This window comes from Macrosteles quadrilineatus, unplaced genomic scaffold (genome assembly GCF_028750875.1).
Source record: "Macrosteles quadrilineatus isolate MER2022 unplaced genomic scaffold, UCM_ALF_1.0 Scaffold_1__1_contigs__length_201487025, whole genome shotgun sequence".
In the NCBI taxonomy this organism is placed as follows: Eukaryota; Metazoa; Arthropoda; class Insecta; order Hemiptera; family Cicadellidae; genus Macrosteles; species Macrosteles quadrilineatus.
Genome location: NW_026542594.1, coordinates 49,132,640 through 49,156,120, shown reverse-complemented (window position 1 = coordinate 49,156,120; position 23,481 = coordinate 49,132,640). Strand labels below are relative to the sequence as shown.

General features: G+C 33.5%; 1 protein-coding gene across 1 annotated transcript in view; it reads left to right on the top strand.

The window, feature by feature from the left end:
• LOC128982961 (serine/threonine-protein phosphatase 5) overlaps window positions 1-23,481 on the top strand; it is a 161,350-nt gene that overhangs the window by 5,428 nt on the left and 132,441 nt on the right. The window contains exons 3-4 of the mRNA XM_054402071.1: window positions 3,728-3,875; window positions 17,225-17,346. Coding sequence (XP_054258046.1) covers window positions 3,728-3,875; window positions 17,225-17,346 — 270 coding nt within the window. The remainder of the gene's footprint in view (window positions 1-3,727; window positions 3,876-17,224; window positions 17,347-23,481) is intronic.

Sequence of the window (23,481 nt, the reverse complement as noted above, 5' to 3'; positions counted from 1 at the left end):
ATAGCTCCTAGGCTAGTTGACGAGACTAGGCCTCATTTTCAGGTTATGCTCTGTGCACAATTCTACAGCTAGTCCAACGTTTGATTTGCCAGTTTTTTATTGGAATATATCGGATTAGTGTGAGTGACCAAACTGTAACATAATTAAGGTACGATGTGTTTCTTACCTGTTGTTTTGATTATAATTTCTTAATCAACACTTCTTCTGGCGAAAACTTCAACTCACAGCAACTTTACAAAGGTACTCACAAGGCTGGGATGATTTGCCGCGCTTTACAACTTTTTTTGCTGCTTTGGCGGGCTACGTCATTTTCACAGTCCATATCTCGGTGGCACTTGGAGACTGACGTATGAGGTCGAAAAATCAATATTCCGACCAATTGTAAGATTGAACACATGACGTATTCGAATAATAAGTATTACGTAGAACATATATTCAAAGCTCTGTCGTGTTTTTAGAGTTTTTTCGATATTTGACATCTCATTTGATGTTTAGGTTAGTGACCGGAGACAAGTGACCGGACTGTAAATATGTGCCTGTAACCTATAAAACTTTTAAATTATGCATGTAATTGCTAAAATAAAGGAATATATTATTGGGAAATAAGGTAAATAAGTAAGTACACACATTTAATTATTTTTTATTTAGTTTTACTTTTTATTTATACCTGAGACATAACTTATCCCATTCTGTGACATTGACCCTTAGGGCCTATAGATAACCCTCAGTTCCTAAATACTTAGGTCTAGGCCTGGGTATTTTGATTCTTTGAAAGAGCTGTAAAATATACCAAGAAAATGTAATTGAGTCTAAGATAAACTGATGATTGTCATATGTCGATGTTAACTTTGCAAATGAAAAGATAATCTTACTCTGTGCTTACTGGTAGCCGCTCACCATACAGATTTTGTACCAAGAACCGAGTTACAATACGTGCATTAAAGTTTTTTTTTTTTTCTAAAATAACTTAGTCGAGAACTTAACGTTGTGCTAAGGCGAATCATGCCAAATTAATCCGCCTAGATTGGATATGATATTGTATGAAAATGTTTCCGTGACTGATGGTCGATGGAGATATTTTTAGCATTTTATCGCTAGTCGCGGGAGACGTTGGTTGTGTTTTTTGTTACACTAACTAGGTATAGCTTTACCTATAGTAGGCCTATACCTACCTATGTTTTTTTTTTTACTTTAATAAATTTATATTTTGAAATTTAACTCAACTGTCTATTATTATTTACTTTTATCTCTATTACATCACAGTGAAGAACAAGATTAATACAGTTTGACAAATCAGGAAAATATATTTGGTAATCGCACCGACAAAGGTTACGACAAAGTGTCCTTAAATGTACGGGAATTGTCCATGAATTTTTTATCTAGAATTTAATAGACACCCTGGTAATTGGCTTAAGGATTTTTTATTTATTTCAACTGTTTGTGATTTTGTCGCAATCACGAGTTACGATATGATAATGTCCCTCCGAATGCAGGAGCTGTTTTTTATTTCCCTGGTATAGCGGGTGACAATAATGATGTCAAGGTGGAAGTTAATACCCCCGCCGCAGCAAACCTGCAGACTAAGCGAATTTTAACTTGTCTGATTACATTCTTACCAAAATATTTACATAAATAAGACATATTTATTCCCTATTTAAGTAACATTAAATTTAACGAGAGCTTAGGTTTGCTGCTACGGGGAAGGTAAAAACTGTTTTTTTACCATACGTCAATAGTATAGGATGAAATAAATACATTTGCGAAATTTTATCAATATATATCCATAAACAAGTAAACTACATCAATTTTCATTTTCTCCATAAGAATAACATGGGAATTTTAAATTACACTATTTTTGAATTTTCTCCGTGACCGTTAGGCATACAACAGCGCTTCAATATACTAAATTATTTCTTTTTTTAAGCTCTACAAAACGGTTTAAAAAGAAATTGCAAAATTTTTTGTTTTTAGGATCAAAAATGGGAAAAACCTATTTTTACCCCATAAAACCCCCCATAAACCCCCGTTCCCATGGTCCGATTATGCTGGATCGCGAACTCGCTGGAATAAACGTTGGTTTACACGTTTGTACCAAATTTCATCAAAATCGGATCAGTTTTGCTTGAGTTATTGCGCTAACGGACTCACACACACACACATATATATATATATATACGGTATATATATTTTAATTTAGGTGTTCACGTAATAGGGCTGCTGATATATTAAATATTTAAGTAAATAAGTACAACTGAGCACCCTGAATATTATATTTTATAAAAAGAAGTGACATGTTTCGGACATTAGTCCATTTTCAAACTTCAAAATACATTAAACACTTAACTGTTGTTTATATTGTTTGTTTGTAAATAAATATAATTTCTATATACAGATGATTTATAGAACTAGACAGGATTTGGAAAAACATTTTTGTTACTGATTATTTAATTTTAAAATTTGGTCAAAGATTGGGTTTCTTGAAGGAATTTGGCTATTTAAAATATGATTTGGATTTTTTAAATTTTCTTCGTATATAAGAAAATGTGCTCAAGCACATTCAAGCTCTTAAGAGTAACAACAGAACATCCATGAAATCAAACTTTGCTGAACACCTTCTATCGACCAACCACAATTACACAAATTTAAAAAACATGAAAATTCTAAAAGTTTTAAACAAAGGAAATCGAATGGATTCAACTGAAGAATATTTCATATACGAAAAAAATCTAAAAAATCCAAATCATATTTTAAATAGCCAAATTCCTTCAAGAAACCCAATCTTTGACCAAATTTGAAAATTAAATAATCAGTAACAAAAATGTGTTTCCAAATCCTGTCTAGTTCTATAAATCATCTGTATAGAAAAATTATATTTATTTACAAACAAACAATATAAACAACAGTTAAGTGTTTAATGTATTTTGAAGTTTGAAAATGGACTAATGTCCGAAACATGTCACTTCTTTTTATAAAATATAATATTCAGGGTGCTCAGTTGTACTTATTTACTTAAATATTTAATACTAGATGTACCCGCGGGCTTTGCCCCGTTTAACTTCATAAGTATTCGCATGGCTCATTCACGTCCTGGTTGAAGTTCGTTCGCTTCGCTCACTCACCTTTTGGTTGAAAATTAGCTATTGTCATAAATTTAAAAAAATAATAGTGCTGCACCCTGTTGGTAATCCTTGTAACTTTTATGCTATTGAACATCATAGAACAGAACCAACTTGTTTAATTGAAACAGCTGTTAAGATTCATTAATTCCTTTTAGATATGAAAAATCATAAGGTTAACATGGGGAACTACAGAGCCACTGGGGCGGAGCCCGAAAGGATTTTTGGGATAAGAATATGCTTTAATGTTAATCGGGAATGTGAGCTATCATCATGACAAATTTCAGCCCAATCCGTCCAGTAGTTTATGCGTGATTGAGCAACAAACACACACACAAACATACACACAAACACACACACAAACTCACAAACTTTCAGGTTTATAATATTAGTAAGATATATATATATATATATATATGAATTTGAACGGATGGTGTTCTTGGCCTCTAGGGACCTCAAAATGAAAAATTAAATCGGTCCCGGGTCCAGGTCTTACCATGAGTACTACGGTAATAGCTTGTTCCATATATGGGAAATTCGCTAATATTCCATAGGCTATATGGGAAATTCGCCTAAATGCTGTTTACTTATGACTTTGAATCTTATTTTAGGTGGTGAAAGCAAGACCAAAAGACAATGACGCTCGTCTCAAATATCAAGAATGTAACAAAATTGTTAAAAAGATAGCTTTTGAAAAGGCAATTGCAGTTGACGATACCAAGAAGTGTATTGCCGACTCAATCGATTTTGAAAACATGGGTAAGTTGCAGCTTTTACTAATGGTCCAGATTTGCATTTTGTTTTCATATGTACAGTAATTCAAGTTAGCCTACCTAAAAGACTTCTAAATGATCTCGGTTTTTATTGCCTATCAGTGCTTTTAATATAACATGTCATCTGAAACTGTCAAAAAGATTCAAAAGATTTGCTGTACCGCTCAGTGTTCATAATAGGTAACGTCAATAAAAACTATGCTAAAACATATATAAAATCAAAATATATCAATAAAATGATAACCATTGCAAACCATGCTGAATTTGGTTAATCTCCATACAGTAAACCATGCACTTATAGCAAAAAAAAAAAAAATTAAATTGTGACACATACCTGAATACAAACTAAAACATGGGTCAGCCTTCACAGCATCGTAAAATTCAACAAAATCATAGAATGGATTCGTCTTGAGCCAATTTTGACCAATTTTGACTTCTGCAACAACCGAACACTTTCAAATATCACTTTCAAATTCAGGCATTATAAAACTTAATACCTGCAACAGGAAAATAGTTATTAGTTTTACTCAATCTATTGCTACCGGTACTTATTTTTTTAGGGATGGTCGTCTCAAAATTTCGGGAAATTTTAAATCTTGTTATGCGAGAAGAGATTTCTTTTTGATCAAGATTTTTTTTGAGACTAGAAAAAAAAATTAAAACCCCTGCAGAAAGTCAATGCAATCCGCGTTGTAGTTGTGTTTCATTTTCGAAGGCGTTCTCATTTAATTAATTCTTTACGTGTAAATATTACTTTAAGGGGATTCACCACTGAAAAAATACTTATTTTTTAAATACGCAATAAAAATGGCCTAACTATTTTTCCTAGTGTGTACCGTAGTGAGCTAATAAAAAAATAAAAAAAATTTGAAACGGCCAAAAGGTTGTCACATACAACCTACAGCGAATAAAAACTGGTTTTTTGCACGTTTTTTAGACCATATTTCAAAGTGAAATATCTAAGAAACTATGCAACATTTTGCACTGCTCATGGTCTAATTTTGAAAATAATGATCTAATCTAAATATTTAGGTGGATTTATCATGGTAGCATTAGTGTTTTATAAAAATTCGTAGAGGAAACTTTGGATTTTTTTTAAAAAGACATGCATATAAATAAAATTATTTTTCCTAAGCAACGTATTTACATAAAAGTCTAATTCTACCTAAATATTTAGTAAAAGATCTATGTGGTGAAAATATGAACTCTTATCTCAAGTGGTTCTCAAGATATGTCGATTTTTGTCAGAAAATTTGTTAAAATTCAAACTTTCGGAAAACCGCGTTTGAAAGTAAAAATGTGAAATTTCGGGCATTGACGTGTATGCAAAAAATGTTATTTTTTCATACTTAGGTTAGGTTAGGTTACAGATATTAGGTCTTAGGGTACTATATTCTTGTTCAGTAGGTTCCTGTTGATTCCACTAATTTTACTAATAAAAGTTCACATTTTGTATAAGAAAATAGAAAGTAAGTTTTTCACAATCTGTAAGTAAACAAAAACAATTCAACAAGTAAACAAAATAATAATTTGAACACATGTTAGAAATAAAATGTAAATAAAACTAGGGATGGACGAGATTGGATTTTTAGTTTGAGACGAGACGAGACGAGATTTTTTATTTCTCATAAAATTTCGAGACGAGATCGAGACGAGATTTCTCTTCTCATACACAACGGGAAATGCACGTTCAAAATTTTTACCTGATTTTGTAACATTGTTAGATGACTGTTTAAATACTAAAATAATGATAATAGGCAAGAATATATACAGTCTTTCATTAAATAACATCAGCATAACATTTTTTTATTAATCACGCCTAACTTATTAAAAATGCCTACGATTAGGAAACATGGTGATATCAGTTAGGATAAGAGTTAAACTTATCCTAAAATAAAATAAATCATAAAATAAAAGCAATATTAATTTTTATAAAATAGTTACTTGTTTTGACTTTTTTTATAGTAATAAAACATTCCTCACACTGCTTACACTTAACAAAACTTCTCAAATGTTATTAAAGTAATATTATTAAAATAATGAAAGTAATATTTACATTAAAAGAATTAATTAAATAAGAACGCCTTCGAAAAGGAAACGCAACTACAACACGCTCCTGTATTGCAGGTATTGCATTGACTTTCTGCAGGCGTTTTTAATTTTTTTTTTTTTTTTATTGTCTCGATAAAAATCTCGGCCAAAAAGTAATCTCGTCTCGTGTAACGAGATTGAAAATTTCCCGAAATTTCGAGACTTGACCATCCCTAAATAAAACATATGTTAACACCTCCTCCTCTATTTACTGTGCTGCGGCACTTTACGAAGAATCAGCTGGTCAACATGTCTTATTATTCGTCCATCTTCTAGCTGAACTATGTACATTACATGTCCTTGCTTTTTAGTTTTATAGCCCGAATACCATTTGGACGAACCATTGACATATTCCCGCGCTTGCACTGTATCTCCAACTTTGAAATTCCTTTTTATACCGACTTGGACTCCCTTCTTCTGATATTTGTTCGGTTCTAATGTTGGAACAATTATTGCGAGGTTTGTTCGTACACTCCTTCCAAACATCAGGTGATATGCTGATGTACCAGTTGAATTAGGGGATTGCCTGAGTTTCATTAAAAGTCTTTGGATTTTATTTTGCAGTGTACCCTTTTCTCCCTCCATGGATTTTAACGCCTTCTTGACAGTCTGCACGTATCTTTCAGCCTGGCCGTTTGAGTTTGGATGGTATGGTGCCGTTGTTCTGTAAATAATCCCACATTCATTCATGAAGTTTTTGAACTCTTGAGAAACAAATGTTGAGAAGATTTTCCATAATTCTTGGACTGTCCATGTACTTGTAGTTGTTTTTGTCTGTATCACCTCTACCCACTTACTAAATGCATCCACTAATATCAGGTACTGGCCATCTGTTGGTCCTAATAAATCAATGTGCACCCTCTCCCATGGATTAGAAGGTTGTTCCCATGGATGGATAGTTTTTCTCGGGTTGTTGTATTTTTCAATGCATTGTCGACATTCAGCTACCATCTCTTCAATATCCTTGTCTATACTTTTCCACCAGCAAAAACTGCGACCTAAAGCCTTCATTTTTATTACTCCTAAATGAGGTACCTGTAGTTCCCGAAGCACATGAGGTCTGAGATACTGAGGTATCATGACTCTCCAGCCCTTCAGTTCACAATCATCTTGAATGGACAGCTCGTTATCGTGAAATCCGTATTGCTCAACAGATTATCCCGATTTTAAGTCCTGTAGGACTGGACCTAAAACAGCGTCATTGAGAGTTTCCTTAGCCACCACGGTACTGTTGATATTGAGTGTTTCCAGTTGATTTATGTGGTACTTCGAGAGGTCATCTACAGAATGTTCTTGAACAACTTTGATAGGGAAATGTGAGAGATAATCTGCATTGCAATGATGAGCGGTTTGCCTGTACTCTATGTCATAGTCGAATCCGGAGAGAACAATGAACATAGTTGAATATTCGTGTTGCCGAGATTGTTGGCAAGGTCTTTTCTGGATTAAAAATTGACACTAGCGGTTTGTGACATTTTAACAAAAAATGTCTAGAATACGGAGTTGTGCCAAAATACGTTTCTATGAAAATTTCCAATAACTCCACAGCTGCCAGGAAAGCTAAAAGAGTTGCTGAAAAAACCTGGATAAAGAATGAAATCAAGTCTGTACGCTAAAAAGAGTATGATAAATAAACTTCTTTTAGGGAAACATCTTACACTCTTGAACAACTTACACCCTGCACAGCAAAACGATGTATTTCTTCAGTTAGAATCCCAAATTCAAAAGAAAGTACAATACAAAAAGAAAACCCAAGCTAAGAAATTTGATTCTATAGTAAAGGCACAAATAAAAATCGAAACAATAGCATGCAAACACAATTTCCACCCTAGGTTATTGAACCAAACAGACATAGAATTTTCAAACCAAGAATTGGCATTATTAAACAAAGGACTCAACTTCAACTTTCCGAACGACAGGAAAAACAGTTTAATTTCTGAACTTTTAAATGCAGATACTGCCGTTAAGTGTTTAAAAAACAACATGACACGTGACATCACCAGAGCGATGATATCCAACAAAACCCACAAATACATGAACAACCCCAAACCTAGGATACAATATTTATCGAAGTATAGATCTTTGAAACAAGTCGCTCAAAGTATCAGACTCAAGTTACAACAGAACAACGCCGTTATCGCAAAGGCAGATAAGGGTAACTGCACAGTCGTCATAGATAAGGATGAATATATTAGCAAGGTCCAGGACTTCATCGATGCCAATAACATCACAACTCTAGCTAAAGACCCCACAGTGTCAGGAATACCATAGATTTAGTAAATAAGGTTTCAAACATAAAACTAAAAGATTCTTACATCCTAGCATCTTTTGATGTTGTCAATCTATTTACTAACGTTCCAGTTAATGAAACAATGATTTTACTCAAAAATAATTTGGACAAACATTCTTCACTACCATCGAAGGCAAAAGAAGAAGTGGTTTTCTTAACCCAAAACGTCTTGAAGCAAAACTACTTTGAATTCGAGAACAAGTATTATATCCAGAACGAGGGACTAACAATGGGTTCGCCGCTTTCAAGTATACTCGCTGAATTATTCTTGAACCATGTCGAAAACAAACATCTTTGGTCCGATTCCAACCGAAATCTCAATAGAATTATCCACTATAGTAGGTACATGGACGACACCCTCATCTTATTCAATGGTAACGAGAGGCAAATCAACCTCCTCCATACATACATAAATAAATTTCACAAGAACTTGAAATTCACCCTTGAAATTGAAGAAACAAAATCAATTAATTTCCTAGATGTCACCATTACCAGAAGCGATAACCATTTAAATTTTAAAATCTACAGAAAACCTACTACCACTGATCAGACAATTCATTCGTTATCACACCATCCACATAACCATAAAACCGCCGCATACAATAGTTTTGTCCACCGCTTACTTTCCATCCCACTGAGTCCCACTGATTACAACGATGAAGTAAATATTTTAAAGCATATAGCAGTTGCAAATGGCTACAATAGTTCCTTGATCGATAAATTGATTAGTAGACAACGCAATAAAAACAATAACAGACCACAAGACAGCAATAAAAGATACGTCAGCGCTAACTACGGTGTTGTACTGAACCACACCCTAGTAAACGAATTGGCTAAAAATGACGTTATTGTATCATTTAAAACTACCAATAAACTCTCAACCATCGTCAAAGAAAAGTGCCAACCTGAAACCAATAGAATGGAAAAAACAGGAATTTACAGATTGAAATGTAACGATTGCCCCAATTTTTACATTGGCCACACTTCAAGATATTTTTCTACCAGGTTCAAGGAACACAAGCCTAAGGCAAATTCCAAATCAGCGTACGCAAACCACCTAATTTCCCACAACCACAATTACACTGATATTCACAATAATTTAGAAATAGTACAGTTCTGTAATAAAGGCCGATACATGGATACAGTTGAAGAGTATGAAATTTACAAGGCGTCAAAGGAAAACCCACAGCATATATTGAACGAAAAATTATCATTCGAGTCTAACATTATCTACAACACTGCCATTCATATCCTTAGACAACAAAAGAACGAGATAAGGATATCATAGGAGTAGGGGCGGGAGTCAACGCTGACGACACGTGACAGTCGCGACTTACCCTCAACCGGTGCCGTATCACGTGTTTCGTTACCGCCTAAAAATGCCTACGATTAGGAAACATAGTGATATCAGTTAGGATAGAGTTCAACTTATCCCAAAATAAAATAAATCATAAAATAAAAGCAATATTAATTTTTATAAAATAGTTACTTGTTTTGACTTTTTATAGTAATAAAACATTCCTTACACTGCTTACACTTAACAAAACTTTTCAAATGTTATTTAAGTAATATTATTGAAATAAAAAGTAATATTTACATTTAAAGAATTAATTAAATAAGAACGCCTTCGCAAAGGGAACGCAACTACAACACGCTCCTGTATTGCGGGTATTGCATTGACTTTCTGCAGGCGTTTTTAATTTTTTTTTTTTTTTTTTATTCTCGTCTCGATAAAAATCTCGGCCAAAAAGTAATCCCGTCTCGTGTAACGAGATTTAAAATTTCCCGAAAATTTCCCGAAATTTCGAGACTTGACCATCCCTAATTTTTAGTAAATGGAAACAAAAGAGTTACAGATCCTCTTGAAATTAGTAATTTATTCAATTCTTATTTTATCAATGTTGTGAAGGACAGGCCTATTAATGTGTCCCCTTCTTGTAGCCAACAGACTTCCAGAGATATCCGTGAACAACTAACTATCTCCAACCGGCTCAACCTGTGTCAATATTCAAAATCAATTCTATTTTCGTGACACTAATAAAGATGAAATTGAAAAAATTATAAATTCTTTTAAAAACAAACTATCCTCCAGCCATGACGGGATTCCAATGTCAGTCATAAAATTTGTAAATACCCCCGCCGCAGCAGACCTGCAGACTTAGCGAATGTCCATTTGCCTGATTGGATTTAAACTAAAATGTCTCCTTAAAAATATCACATTTATTCCCAATTTAAACAGAATTAGTTTAATGAGTACAGGTTTGCTGCAACAGGGGGGGGGGGTAAAAAGTTTTTTTTTATGTAAAATATTAAAAGGTACTGTGGTTTAGTAAGAAATTAATGAATTTTCCAAATTTGATCAAAATATGTTCACAAACAAGCAAACAACAACAGTTGACTTATTCTTCATAAGAATAACATGGGAATTTTAAAATTACAATTTTTTGGAATTTTCTCCGTAACAATTAGGCGCATAATAACGCTTCAATATACTAAATTATTTGTTTTTTTAAGCTCTACAAAATGGTTTAAAAAGAAATTGTGAAATTTTGTGTTTTTAGGGTCAAAAATGGGAAAAACCTATTTTTACCCCATAAAACCCCCCATAAACCCCCGTTCCCATAGTCCGATCATGCTGGTTCGCGAACTCATTCAAGTTAATCCCGCCTTACACCTTCAAACCAAATTTGATCAAAATCGGACAAAAATTACTCAAGTTATTGTGCGGATGGACACACATATATATATATATATATATATATATATATATATATATAAATTTGAACGAATGGTGTTTTTGGCCTCTGGGGACATCAAAATGAAAAAGTAAATCGGTCCCGGGCTTAGGTCTTACCATGAGACCTACGGTAATAGCTACTTCCCTATAGGGAAATTCGCTAAAAAGCAGCTAAGTAAAATTCTCTCTCATTTAATCAACTCCTCTTTTGTTAGTGGCATTTTTCCAGACAATTTAAAAATTGCTAAAGTAATACCAATTCCTAAATCTAATTATCAATCTAATTAGTTAATGAGGCTACAGATATTGGTAATTACCGACCAATATCTTTGCTATCGCCAATATCTAAAATTTACGAGAAAATTGTTTCTAATCAATTACCTGTGTTCTTAGAAGAAAATTCAATCCTAGAAGACATCCAACACGGATTTAGGAAAGATAAGTCCACTATTACAGCGATTGTTAGCTTTGTTGAATCAGTCATTGAGTCAATTGACAAGGGTGAGCACGTGTTGGGAGTGTTCATGGATTTATCGAAGGCGTTTGATAGCGTTAATCATGAACTATTACTTTTTAAATTAGAAAAAATTGGAATCAGGTATAACTCTCTTAATTGGTTTAAATCATACTTATCAAATAGACAACAGTTTGTTGAAATAACTCACATCACTAAATACAATTATAGCCTAAATCAAAATACAGTTCAAATATGGGCACAATAAGATCTGGTGTACCTCAAGGATCGGTCCTGGGACCTTTACTTTTCATTTGTTACTTAACAAATTTTAAAAAGTGTCTAAATTTTGCCCCATGTACAGGTTTGTATCTTTATGCAGATGACTCTAATCTTAAAGTATCTGGGAAAACTGCAGAAGATGTTGAGTTGCTATCCACAATAGAAATAGCTTGTATTGAGGATTTTTTTAATAATCACAATTTAAAATTAAATGAAAGTAAAACCAAATGTGTCACATTCAAAACAAAAGAAAACAAAAACAATTCCAATCCTAATATTGAAGTAAATATCCAACCAATTGAAATAACAGAAGCCGTAAGGTTCCTTGGCCTGACATTGGACAGCAACTTGTCTTGGGACAAACATTGTAAACTTGTTATCAATAAAATAAATTCTGGTCTTTGTGCGATTAGAAAAATGTCAAAACTATGCAGTGTTGATGTTTTAAAAATGATCTATTTTTCCCATATTCAATCCCATATATCTTATGGCATATGTGTATATGGAGCCACCTCAAATTCGAATCTAGACCAAATTTTGACAATACAGAAGCAATCAATCAGAGCTATGTTAAAAATGAACAAAGATGATTCTGCAAAAGAACACTTTAAACGTTTAAGGATCCTCACTGTTTATGGTTTGTATGTTCTTGAATGTATTATGTTTGTCAAAAACAAATATTTTATTCCACCAATTAAAGAAAATAATCATAACTACAATACACGTAACAAAAATAATTTTGTAATTGGAAAACACAAATTAGAGCTCTTCAAAAAAAAGACTGTCAATGCAGGACATGAATTTTAAAAATTTATTCCTTTAAAAATTAAAAACAGAACAAAAACCCAACATTTTTAAAAAACGTCTCAAGGAATATTTAATGGACCTGTCCTTGTACTCTTTAGACGAATTGAAAATGGCGATATCATAGTTTTAAGCATTAGTTTTAACTTATTTGACACTATTCATGTACAACTATGTATACTATGAATAAAGATTCTTGACTATGACTATGACTATGACTTTTCGTTTGTTATTTTATTTTCCCAATGCCTTCTTTGAAAATGTCTTCGTATCGAATCATAAAATCATCTAGTTCTTGAATGTTTTCGTTTTCTTCACTCAAATTTAATGAATGTATGTCAGCTGCATCAAGTTGAATCCCTCTTATCCATTCTCTTCCGAATTTAGAGTCTACACACTTGTTAACAATGTACAGTTTTCCAACAAAACTTTGATCTTTATACTGAACACTTACAAATACAACTCCTCTTGGATTGATTATTTCCCCAGTGTATGTCTTGAGTTGAAACATTTGAGTGACACAATGCTAAGAGCCGCTCTGTATCTAATTCCATTGTCATGAGTCGTCCTTCCACTTTTACCTCGAGCATAAACTTGTCATTTGATTTTGAATGAAGTTGGTACCTAAATTTCATGAGTGTCATCACTTGTATTTTCTGCGGTTTCATCTGATTGTTTTACTTCTTTGTTTGGTTTTCTTAGACATACTCTTGCTAAGTGACCAAAACGTTTACAAGAGTTGCATTCTGCATTTTTGAACTTACATTGATGTGCTCTATGTGGATCATCACCACAACTATAGCATTTGTTCCTTAGTTTCTCCAAACGAGATTGATACTCAGATAGTTGTTTACTTGACTTACTATCTGGTTGTTTGTTCTTGATACTTGGTGTACTTCCTCTTGATTTTCATTTGTCTTTAGTATTCTGCTCCCACTTTTCGCTAGTTCCAATGTAGCAGCCTTTTCGACTACTTCTTTAAACGGTTGCAATAGTTTATCTTGAAGAAGTTGAAGACGTATATCAGAGTCTTTTAGTCTCCTGACAAACTGCATTCGAAGTAGAATTTCAGACACGGATTCATTACAACTTGTACAAGTAAACTGACATTCTACGCTGAGCTTTCTAAGAGCATTAGCGTAAGCTTGTACAGATTCATTACATAATTGGGTACGTGTCGTAAATTTGTGCTGACGTGCCCAAATACTGGGTTTTGGTTCTAGTTGAGCCATTAACATGATGTGAATCAATTCCTCATATGGCTTGTTATGTGGGTCATCTGGAATGCAAAGATCTTATAGCTGTTCATGTATTTGTGGGGTGATTGCCTTTAAAAATAAATCCACTTTGACTTTTGGACTTAAGTTTCCCCGTAATATTTTGTAGTTTTCAAAGCGTCAAGTGAAGTTTTGAAAACTTTCCTCTGGTGTACACGGCTGGAAAGGAATATTAGATACATTTTGAGATGTTGCAGAAGCAGACATTGCTGCATGTGTAATGTACTTTTTCTTTTCTGCTTCAAGGAATGTCCGTATCCCTCTATACATTTCTTCTAACTGCCATCGAATTTCTAATTCACTTTCTACTGAATTTGTGTGAAGTTCAATATTTGACTGTGTAACTTCAATTTCAGTCCATATTGCTATCTGGATTATGTTTATCTGAGTAGTAAGTGCATGTATCTTGAGAATGTTCACATGTACGTAAATCATCCTTGAGTTTGTTCAAGCGTAGTTCTAGTAGTTTCCTTTTCTTTAGACATAGGTCAAATTCTTTTCTACTTACCATTTTACTCGTCGTCATTGATGATTCCACTAATTTTCCTAATAAAAGTTCACATTTTCTATAAAAAAATATAAAGTTTTTATTAAATCACAATTTGTAAGTAAACAAACAATTCAACAAGTAAACAAAATAATAATTTGAACACATGTTAGAAATAAAATGTAGGTAAATAAATAAAACAAATGTTAATAGTTCCAAATGACATGATCAGGCAAAAAGACTTTTTTTGAAAGTTTTATGATTTTTCTCTATTTTCAGTGGTGAAATCCCCTTAATTATTTTATCATTTGAAGTGTCACATGTTTAGTAAAAGTTTAGTTTAGTAAATAAAAAATAAAATAGTAAATAAATAATCTATACTATTATAAAGAAGAGGTGGTGTCTGTGTGTTTGTATGAGCTAATCTCAAAAACTACTGAACCTAGTGGGCTCAAATTGCACACAAATGAAGCTACAGTTCCGAGGATACATATAGAACTATTCCCGCTTCGATATTGTCCTAGGGCTCTGCCCCGTGGGCATTCAAAAATTTGAGGTGAGAGATTTAAAAGTAAATATTGATCGATGGTATCCATGGTAACAAAGAACAAACCTACAAAGTTTAAAAATGTAAACAAGCAGAACTAACTGTCAAATGAATTTTGATTTCACAATACCACACAGCTGGTTCAAACATATTAAATTACTGCACGAATATTAGAACAGAGAGGGTAAGGATTATAAATTCAAAATAATGATGTCACTAGCCTGAATGTAAACATTATTTAACCTCACTTAAATGGAGCTGTCAAACCATATGTTAATGTAATTTCATTAGTGTATGATTCTTTCAGTTACTTCATTTGTTTATGTTGATCTATTATACTGAGTTTGTACTAATATTTGTGAAATGCTGTAATAATATTTAACAGGGAACAATTCGTTGTAAAATAAATCATTCATGGATATAAGAAATAATTAAGATCCTATAATCATTGCCAGGCCATTATCCTGAGTTTTATGAGGTTTATTTTTTTGATTTATTTCTGTGTAAACAGCAATATAATCCCCCTGCCACAGCAAGTCTATAGACTGAGTGAATTTCCATTTTCCTGATTATATAATTTCACTAAAATATTGTTGTAGAAAATTACCCTATTTTCCATATTTATCTATCCTATTTATCCTATTTATTTATTTTCCTATTCTTTCTATTTTTCGGTTTGTAACTGTTGTGATAGTTTTTTTTGTTTACAGTGCAAACCATTAAACACGTTCTTTTACTGTACCTTAAAATCTATCATTGGTTTTGTATCGTAGGTAGCTTAAATAAGTATGAACGGTATTAGTTAACCAAAACGTACTATTATCGAGTTATGTTATACAGTTATATTTTGTTTCTGAATTAAATGGTAGGAGTGATGCCATTTGGCATTTTCAAAGAACCAACATTGTCTCTTTTGCATGTGACAAATACATACTTAAGTAAATACTAAACCGATAAGGTTGAAATTTGGTGTGATGATAGCTGACATTCCCGATTAATATACATATTCTTAACTCAAAAACACTTTCAGGATCCGCCCCAGTGGCTCTGGCTCTGGATTTTCTCATGTTAGCCTTATGAGTATTCATATTAAGGGAATAAAAGAATTTTGTCAGCCGTTTCAACTGTACAAGTTGGTTCTATGATATTAAATAGCATTAAAAGTAAGGCTTACCAACAGGGTGCAGCACTATTATTTTGCATTTATTACAACAGCTAATTTGAACCAACTAGCAACAAAAAGTTGTTGTACACAATGAAAACTTTACTTTTTCCATGGTTTAGGTGCAGTTGTAGAAAATTAGGGCTATGGTAGATGTGTGCTACACTATAGGATACCGTATAAATTTAAAGACCAAATTTCCTTAAACCGTGTCCTCTCCCGTAACTGCAATAAGCATTTTATACTTTTATGCCAACCCCGTACGAAGGACGGGTACTCTGCTAGTATATAATAAATAGTAAATAATAAATAAAAGTTTAGTAATAGTTTAGTAAAACATTGGCATGTTTTACTAAACTATAAACAAAGCCATAACAAGTAACTACTGTTCTATACAAATTAATATTGCTTTTATTTTATGATTTATTTTTATTTTAGGATAAGTTTAACTCTATCCTAACTGATATCACCATGTTTCCTAATAGTAAGCATTTTTAATAACTTAGGCGTAATAAATATACATTTTTTATGCTGGTTTTTTAATAAAAGATTTTAAATATTCTTCCTATTATTATTATTTTTGCATATAAACGGTCATCTAACAATGTTACAAAATCAGGTAATAATGTCGAACGTGCATTTCCGGTTGTGTATGAGAAGGGAAATCCCGTCTCGATCTCGTCTCAAAATTTTATGAAAAATTAAAAATCTCGAACTAAAAATCCAATCTTGTCCATCCCCATAATTTGTACATTGTTTCTATTTCTAAATAAATATAAGTGGACATCTTTGTTCCAAACAAGATCCCCTCCCATATCCTTAATGTATACTACACACATTCACTACACAGTCATAATGCGGAGTTCAGTGAACAAAGGCCTCCTTCAGAAGTTTCCTTATATATGTATGTACATATTTGTAACAAAATCTGTAGACATATTTTGATTGCTTAACATTATAAGAGCAATTTCACTGCATAGACACTTGTTTTACTTTGTCAAATAGGCCTAGTTTACCCGTTGCTCTATTGAAGTGCTGTTGGGCAACTAACTAGTATGTGAGTCTCTCTCGCTTAAGTTTTTTCCCAATATAATTCAAGTGGACTAGTAAATACCAACAGACTATTATTTTTAGTTGTTAACTTGAAGTGTGGTTCTGTACATAATGTTAATATAGCATTCGATGCTTTTAAATTGATTTTTAGCTATTGAGGATGAGTACAATGGACCTGCACTTGAAGATGGTAAAGTTACTGAAAAGTTTATGACAGACTTAATGGAATCCTACAAAAACCAAGGAAAACTTCATAGGAAATACGCTTACAAGGTAAAAGCTTATTTGTGTTAATCAATAATCTACCTACTTATATCTTACTCATCATTCACATTGTACGTAATTATAGTCTGTAAGGTTTAATTTAATCCGCCAACTATAATTCTAATTTGTATTTGTTGCTGTTATTGTTAGATGGTTAACTGAAAGTAGTGTTTAGTACCAATTAAGTGTAAGTTTTTCATACCATACATAATATAGGGGGGTAATTTTTGTGACGCAAATGTTATAATTGTCACGTCACACAGTATCTATAATCTTTAGTCTCTTGAAAAATCTGGATCTCTTGAAAAAAATCTTTATATATATATATATATATATTTTTTAAGGAATAATTCTATGTAAAACAATAACAGGTAACCTATTTATTTCTGCCAAAAGGTGGACTACAGGTCTCCTTTAAAGATAAGTGGCAAATAAATATGTCCATATATCCATATATATATATATATATCCATCCTGTAAATAGTGATTTACAATCGTACACAATGATATGAAATTACTATAATTATCAACTTTTTTTTTGAGCAAGCAGAACTACAATAGACTGTTTACTTTTCATTTTCACCATATGACAAAACTCACCTCAATTTAATATGAAGCTCCCCTTTACATTCTGCTGTTTTCAAAATTAGTAGGCCTACATTTCACCCTCATATTATCATTGACATCAATTTAGATGGGGACGCCACCCAGCTGTGTATTACTGTATAATCCAAATATGAGTGTAGAATGGAGTGAGATGCTCGTGAATACTCGCTCCTATTTGACTTTGCATCTCACACACTTGTGATTTGAGCTAAGAACCCGAAGATTTCCATTTTTAAGGCGTTTGCAGTTCTCTTTGCCAGTGATGCCAACTGAGGATACAAATAGGCTACATCCTAAATTTAGAATCTTTATCTCCTACTACTAAGTATCCATAGTAAAGCACCACCTCAGGCTCAAACTGTGCTATGGTCCCAGTAGTTATCTTATTGATTTTCTTAGTTAGGATTTTGACTTACTGCGTTGATGAAGGTCCGCACTCCTAAGTTCTTCTAGAATGTGTCATACTTGAAGGTCTGCACTTCGTAGTTTTTGTAGCCTAGATGTGAGTAAATTAAGTCTATGTTGGCCTAGGTAGTAGTTTTAGTGTGTTGTTGGATTGGCTTCGGGAGGGGTGAATAACTAACTCCACCTTAAGAATTTATGGAGCTTTAATTTATGAATAAGAAAACGTCAATATGTCACAAAATCACACAACTTTACTTCTCATAATTATATCTTTCATGAACTAGGAGATACAGAGCGATGACAAAGGCCTCGAATTAAAAATTTATAAACTTGTGGGGTGGTGATAGTCCTATAACAGGGTGTCCACCGACCAGGGAAATTATGCGTGAATTTTGTATTTTACCGGGAATTTTCAATTTGCTGCGATCGCGCATAAAGATGATGTTTCCGGGACAGCGGGAGATGACGATGATGTTTGTGACTGGGGAAGACGACGATGACATTTCTGTGACCGTGGGAGATGTTGATGATGTTTCCGTGACCGCATGAGATGAGAATGATGTCCAAACGGCCGCGGGATATATTAGTGATTTTGCCGCAATCGCGCATGCGGACGATGACATTTCCCGTGGTCACGGAAACGATGATGATGTCCAAAAAATATTGCTTGAGGATGATTGCTTGACCGCTGGAAATTATTTGAATTAAGCTACGATAGAGGAAGATGATGATAACTTTACTGTGATCGCGAAAGATGATGATAACTTTACTGTGATCGCGGAAGACGATTATAATGTTTCCGTTAACGCTGAACAATATCAGGATTTTGTCACGACCACGGAAGACAGTGGTGATGTTTCTGTTACTGAATCTTCATTTACCTTTAACGTTGTATTTATTTATTGTGTTTAGAAGGGTTTAAAACTTAAATTGGCTACGTGAAATTTTTGTGATTTCTGCATTTAATTATTTCTGTAGGCCACTTGAAAAACAACTCATAACTCCAAAATTACATACCATATGAAAGTACATAAAGACTGGTACATAAAGAGTTGGTGTAGTAATCCTTACAGAAAATTTGGTAAAATTGAAATGATCAGTATTAGGAACCTATTTTTCAGGTGTCTGTACGCAGATTCGATAAATTTTGGTATCGACATATCACTATTTTTAAGAAGTTATTGATAAATTGCAGGCGTAAGGATTAGTTTTTAATTTTCGGATTATTAAATCAGTAATATATCAACATTGAATACAAATCAGGCAATATTACAGTAATCATAAATTTTATTTCTTTAACTGAGAATGCTCCTTCCGATAACTAAAATAGTAAGCTGTGTTAGCGCTAAAACAGCATTGCGGGAGTTGGCGCAAAACACGTTAGAAATTTTTGTATGGAAAGAACGACCTGAACTACCTGGAATTTTTTTTACTCATGCATTTTTTCTGGTTGGCCTGGTGGACACCCTGTTTAACCGTCACTGCGCACTCACACGGTGATCAGATGGCGGCCGCGTATATCCTCGACCCCCATCGCTGCGCTCAAAACATACAAACTATCATCTTCAGGTTTCTAACTCCTACTGCCTCTAGTATCCCAAGCAATGTGCGTTGTTTATTCCACCTGGTCGCCTTTTTAGGCACTTTTTACTGTGTATTTTTGGATCTTTGTTACCGACGCTCCGTAGAGTGGTGCCCCTGGTGTTCTATTTTGTAAATTTGTTTTGATTTTACTTTAGAAATCAAGTTGTAACTGGAATTTTCCATATCTCTTAAAAATGTAGTTTTATCAAGTGACATCCGGTTCACATCCGTTCCCACAGGACTTCACAAATATATTTTTAAGTTCTTTTTGGCTGATACTGAATTTATGTTAGCCTAGTCCATAATAACATATTTCTTGACTTACCGTATATATATATATATATATATATATATATATACACGGCCGCGCCCGGGAAGCCAGTCACATAAAATATGCACTGGAAGTCAGTCAGTTGCACCCCCCAATATATTTCAAGACTATGATATATATATAATATATGTTGGTAAATATCTTAAGCCTAGACATATCTGAACGTATATATCTCTTTTTTTCTTAAAAATACTAAAATATAATTACGTAAAAAATGCTATGCTAATGCAGTCACCACCGCATTTGCATGGGAAAGCCAGTCACGTAAAATTTGTGCTGCTAAGCCAGTCACTATATATTTTACCGCATACCACTGGAATCCAGTCACTGAAAATCCACCCGGGTATCCCGTCACTTCAGTCACTTTCACCCCTGCCCTTCTACTTTGTGATATTTATTTGTTCTACAAGCTTGAACATCCGCACCTCAAACAAATGGATTATGTTTCAGGCATTGGGCACTCTCCTAACCAATCTTTCGCACTTCATTTTAATTAGTTGTCTTCCAGATTACTTAACAATTACTATTCTACAGATTAAATACCTAAATGTCAATGTAATCTTTGGTCGTCTTAATAGTCGTCCTGGCAACTGTGGATACAAATATGTACCGTACTAATTCGCAAGCGTAAGGTGGGAAGTTATTCCTTTATAGTCGCACAATTAGGCCTATTGTTGAGTCCTTGGAGGCAAGCGGCCATCTTGGATGATTTCAAAAAGCTGCAAAATTTATCGTCCAAAAATATTTTTCAAACACCAAAGTGTTTATAATTTAAATAGCTAGTATACTGTGGGATTAGAAATGTTCTTTGTAGTTTTGAATTATTCTCCAAGGGAGTCCATAAAATAAGTTAACGGTCACGGTCATCTTGGAAAAAGGCCAACTAATACGAAAACAATATCCTGTGTTGCGCGGGCCGTAGCACACAAATAGTTTTCCCGCCTCAAACAATCAAAGGCGTGTGGAACAAGGCAAAATTCTTGTCTCTTTTGTGGCGAGAGGTAGGGGCGAGCCTAACGGGTTCCATTGATGGGCTACCCGGCTACCGACCGACCTGGGGTAGCCACTAGCGAGCCAGTGGATGGTTAAAGGTTCTGCCGGTTATTTCCATCTTATTGCTGGTTCTCGAGCTTTTTGAGCTCGTTGTACAGTGAAATATTACTTCCCTATTTTATATAGCCACAATCAAAGCGATTTTTACAAGAAAGAATGAAGATATAGACTCAGTGATGTGTGGTTACTTAATTAAATCATGTTCCTTGATTGTTTACCCTTTTGTAAGAGCCAATAATCAATCAACTTATATTTCTTTATTTTTCGATTTATTATCTATATCAATTCAAGAGGTAGCCCTGTACCTGGTTAACAAATATACCGATTACATATAACGTGTTTTCCTTGAGTTACGCCCCATGGGATTCCAAAGTTTCACAATGTTTACATTTTTGAAGAATGTAGATAACAGAATGTTTAACGAAGTCAGCTTTAAATGCTGTAAATAAAGTTCTTTGATTTTGCGGTCCAAAAGGTAGAAACGATTCGATTTGTGAAATTTTTAACTTTTGCTACGGGCCTGTTAATTGAAGATTCTGACATTCTTAATTTAAGGAAGTAAACGTATTAACATGACGTGTTTGGAGTGGGATTTGAAATATGTGACGTGTATCAAACTTTTTCTCTTCAAAATCCTCTCCGATGTAAAACACAGGTACGGCAGCTAGGTTTATTAGAATTCAAAAGTTTTTTAATTGTCCTCCAATGTTTAGAAATTATTTTTCGATCAAGTTGTTTAATGAATAAATAATTGTTTTGCCAAATTATGTTTCGAAAACAGGAACTAAAAATAGATCAGGAAATAGATATTTTAGTTCAGAAAACAAAGCCAATCAAATAGGCCTACGTACTTTTTAAATAAAAACACTGGTCAGATGGTTTTTAACTTTGCTGTTTATTTACTTCAATAAATTTCTAATAAAAATCACCACAGGTACTAGTTAGGGGTGTGCGATGCATCGAAAATGGATCGAAATTTCGATTCGATTCGATTCGATGCATCGAATCGCGATTCGATTCAGTGGTGGTCAAAAAACGATTCGATTCATGAGGGAGTCAGTATCCATATACGAAAAACGCCTGCAGAAAGTCAATGCAATACCCGCAATACAGGAGCGCGTTGCTGTTGCATTTCCTTTACGAAGGCGTTCTTATTTAATACATTCTTTGCAGTAAATATAACTTTTTTTGTCTTGATGTAAGCAGTGTGAAAAATATTTTACTACTGTAAACCTAGCCAAAACAAGATAGGTTACTCCAAAATCATTTTTAAAATAAGTCTGAAAAATTGTTACTTAATACTTAACTAGAAAAATTAATGTTATAGACTGATACATTTGGTATTTTTGTTAGGGGTCTGCCGGTCCCCAAATGTTCGGGCAAAAGAAAAATAATAATAATTTATTTCCAAAGAAACACACTTATATTATTATATCTAATATTACAGAGGAATTAAAATGTTCAAATGAGAATTAAAGATTAAGTTGGCTCACGACCTTTAAGAATAAAGACACAACGGAGCAATTGCCGTACTGCCACTAGCCAGAGCCAGTCTAGTCGTCTACTGTACTGACAAGAGTGACAAGACAAAAGCCGTGACGCAACACTAACAGTGCAAAGAAAACAAAGTCAAAAGAATAGAAAGACTATTTATCCAGACATACTAGTTTAATCATTTATTGTTTATTCCATACCTAATAAAAAATATATTTTAGTATTTTATATAATAAATTATAAACAAAAGAAATATCTGATATAGTGAACAGATCTGTATCTTGGTTAGATGGGGTTTAAAAAATATATTTCTAAGATCCAATACAATATTTACAACTCACAAATTACAATGAATTAATTTCTTTGAAAATGATCTGTAACAGTTTTGTGTTTTTGAATAAAGGAATATATTTTTATTTTTTTGTCTCTACTTCCTTGTTTCATCACTTGAATTTTGTCAGCAATTGAAGCAACTGGGTAGCAACCGGGTTGTGTAAGAGGGGAGGGGGAGGGTCATGACCTTGAATGCACACATCGTCGGGCCTGGCTGGTGAGAGTGGTTCATTGTTTTTGTTGACATACTACTAACTACTACCCTTCCTTCAGAGAAAAAGACCCTGCTGTTCCAAAAACATTGAGGGTAGTTTAAAAACATTGACCTGTGTTGCCAA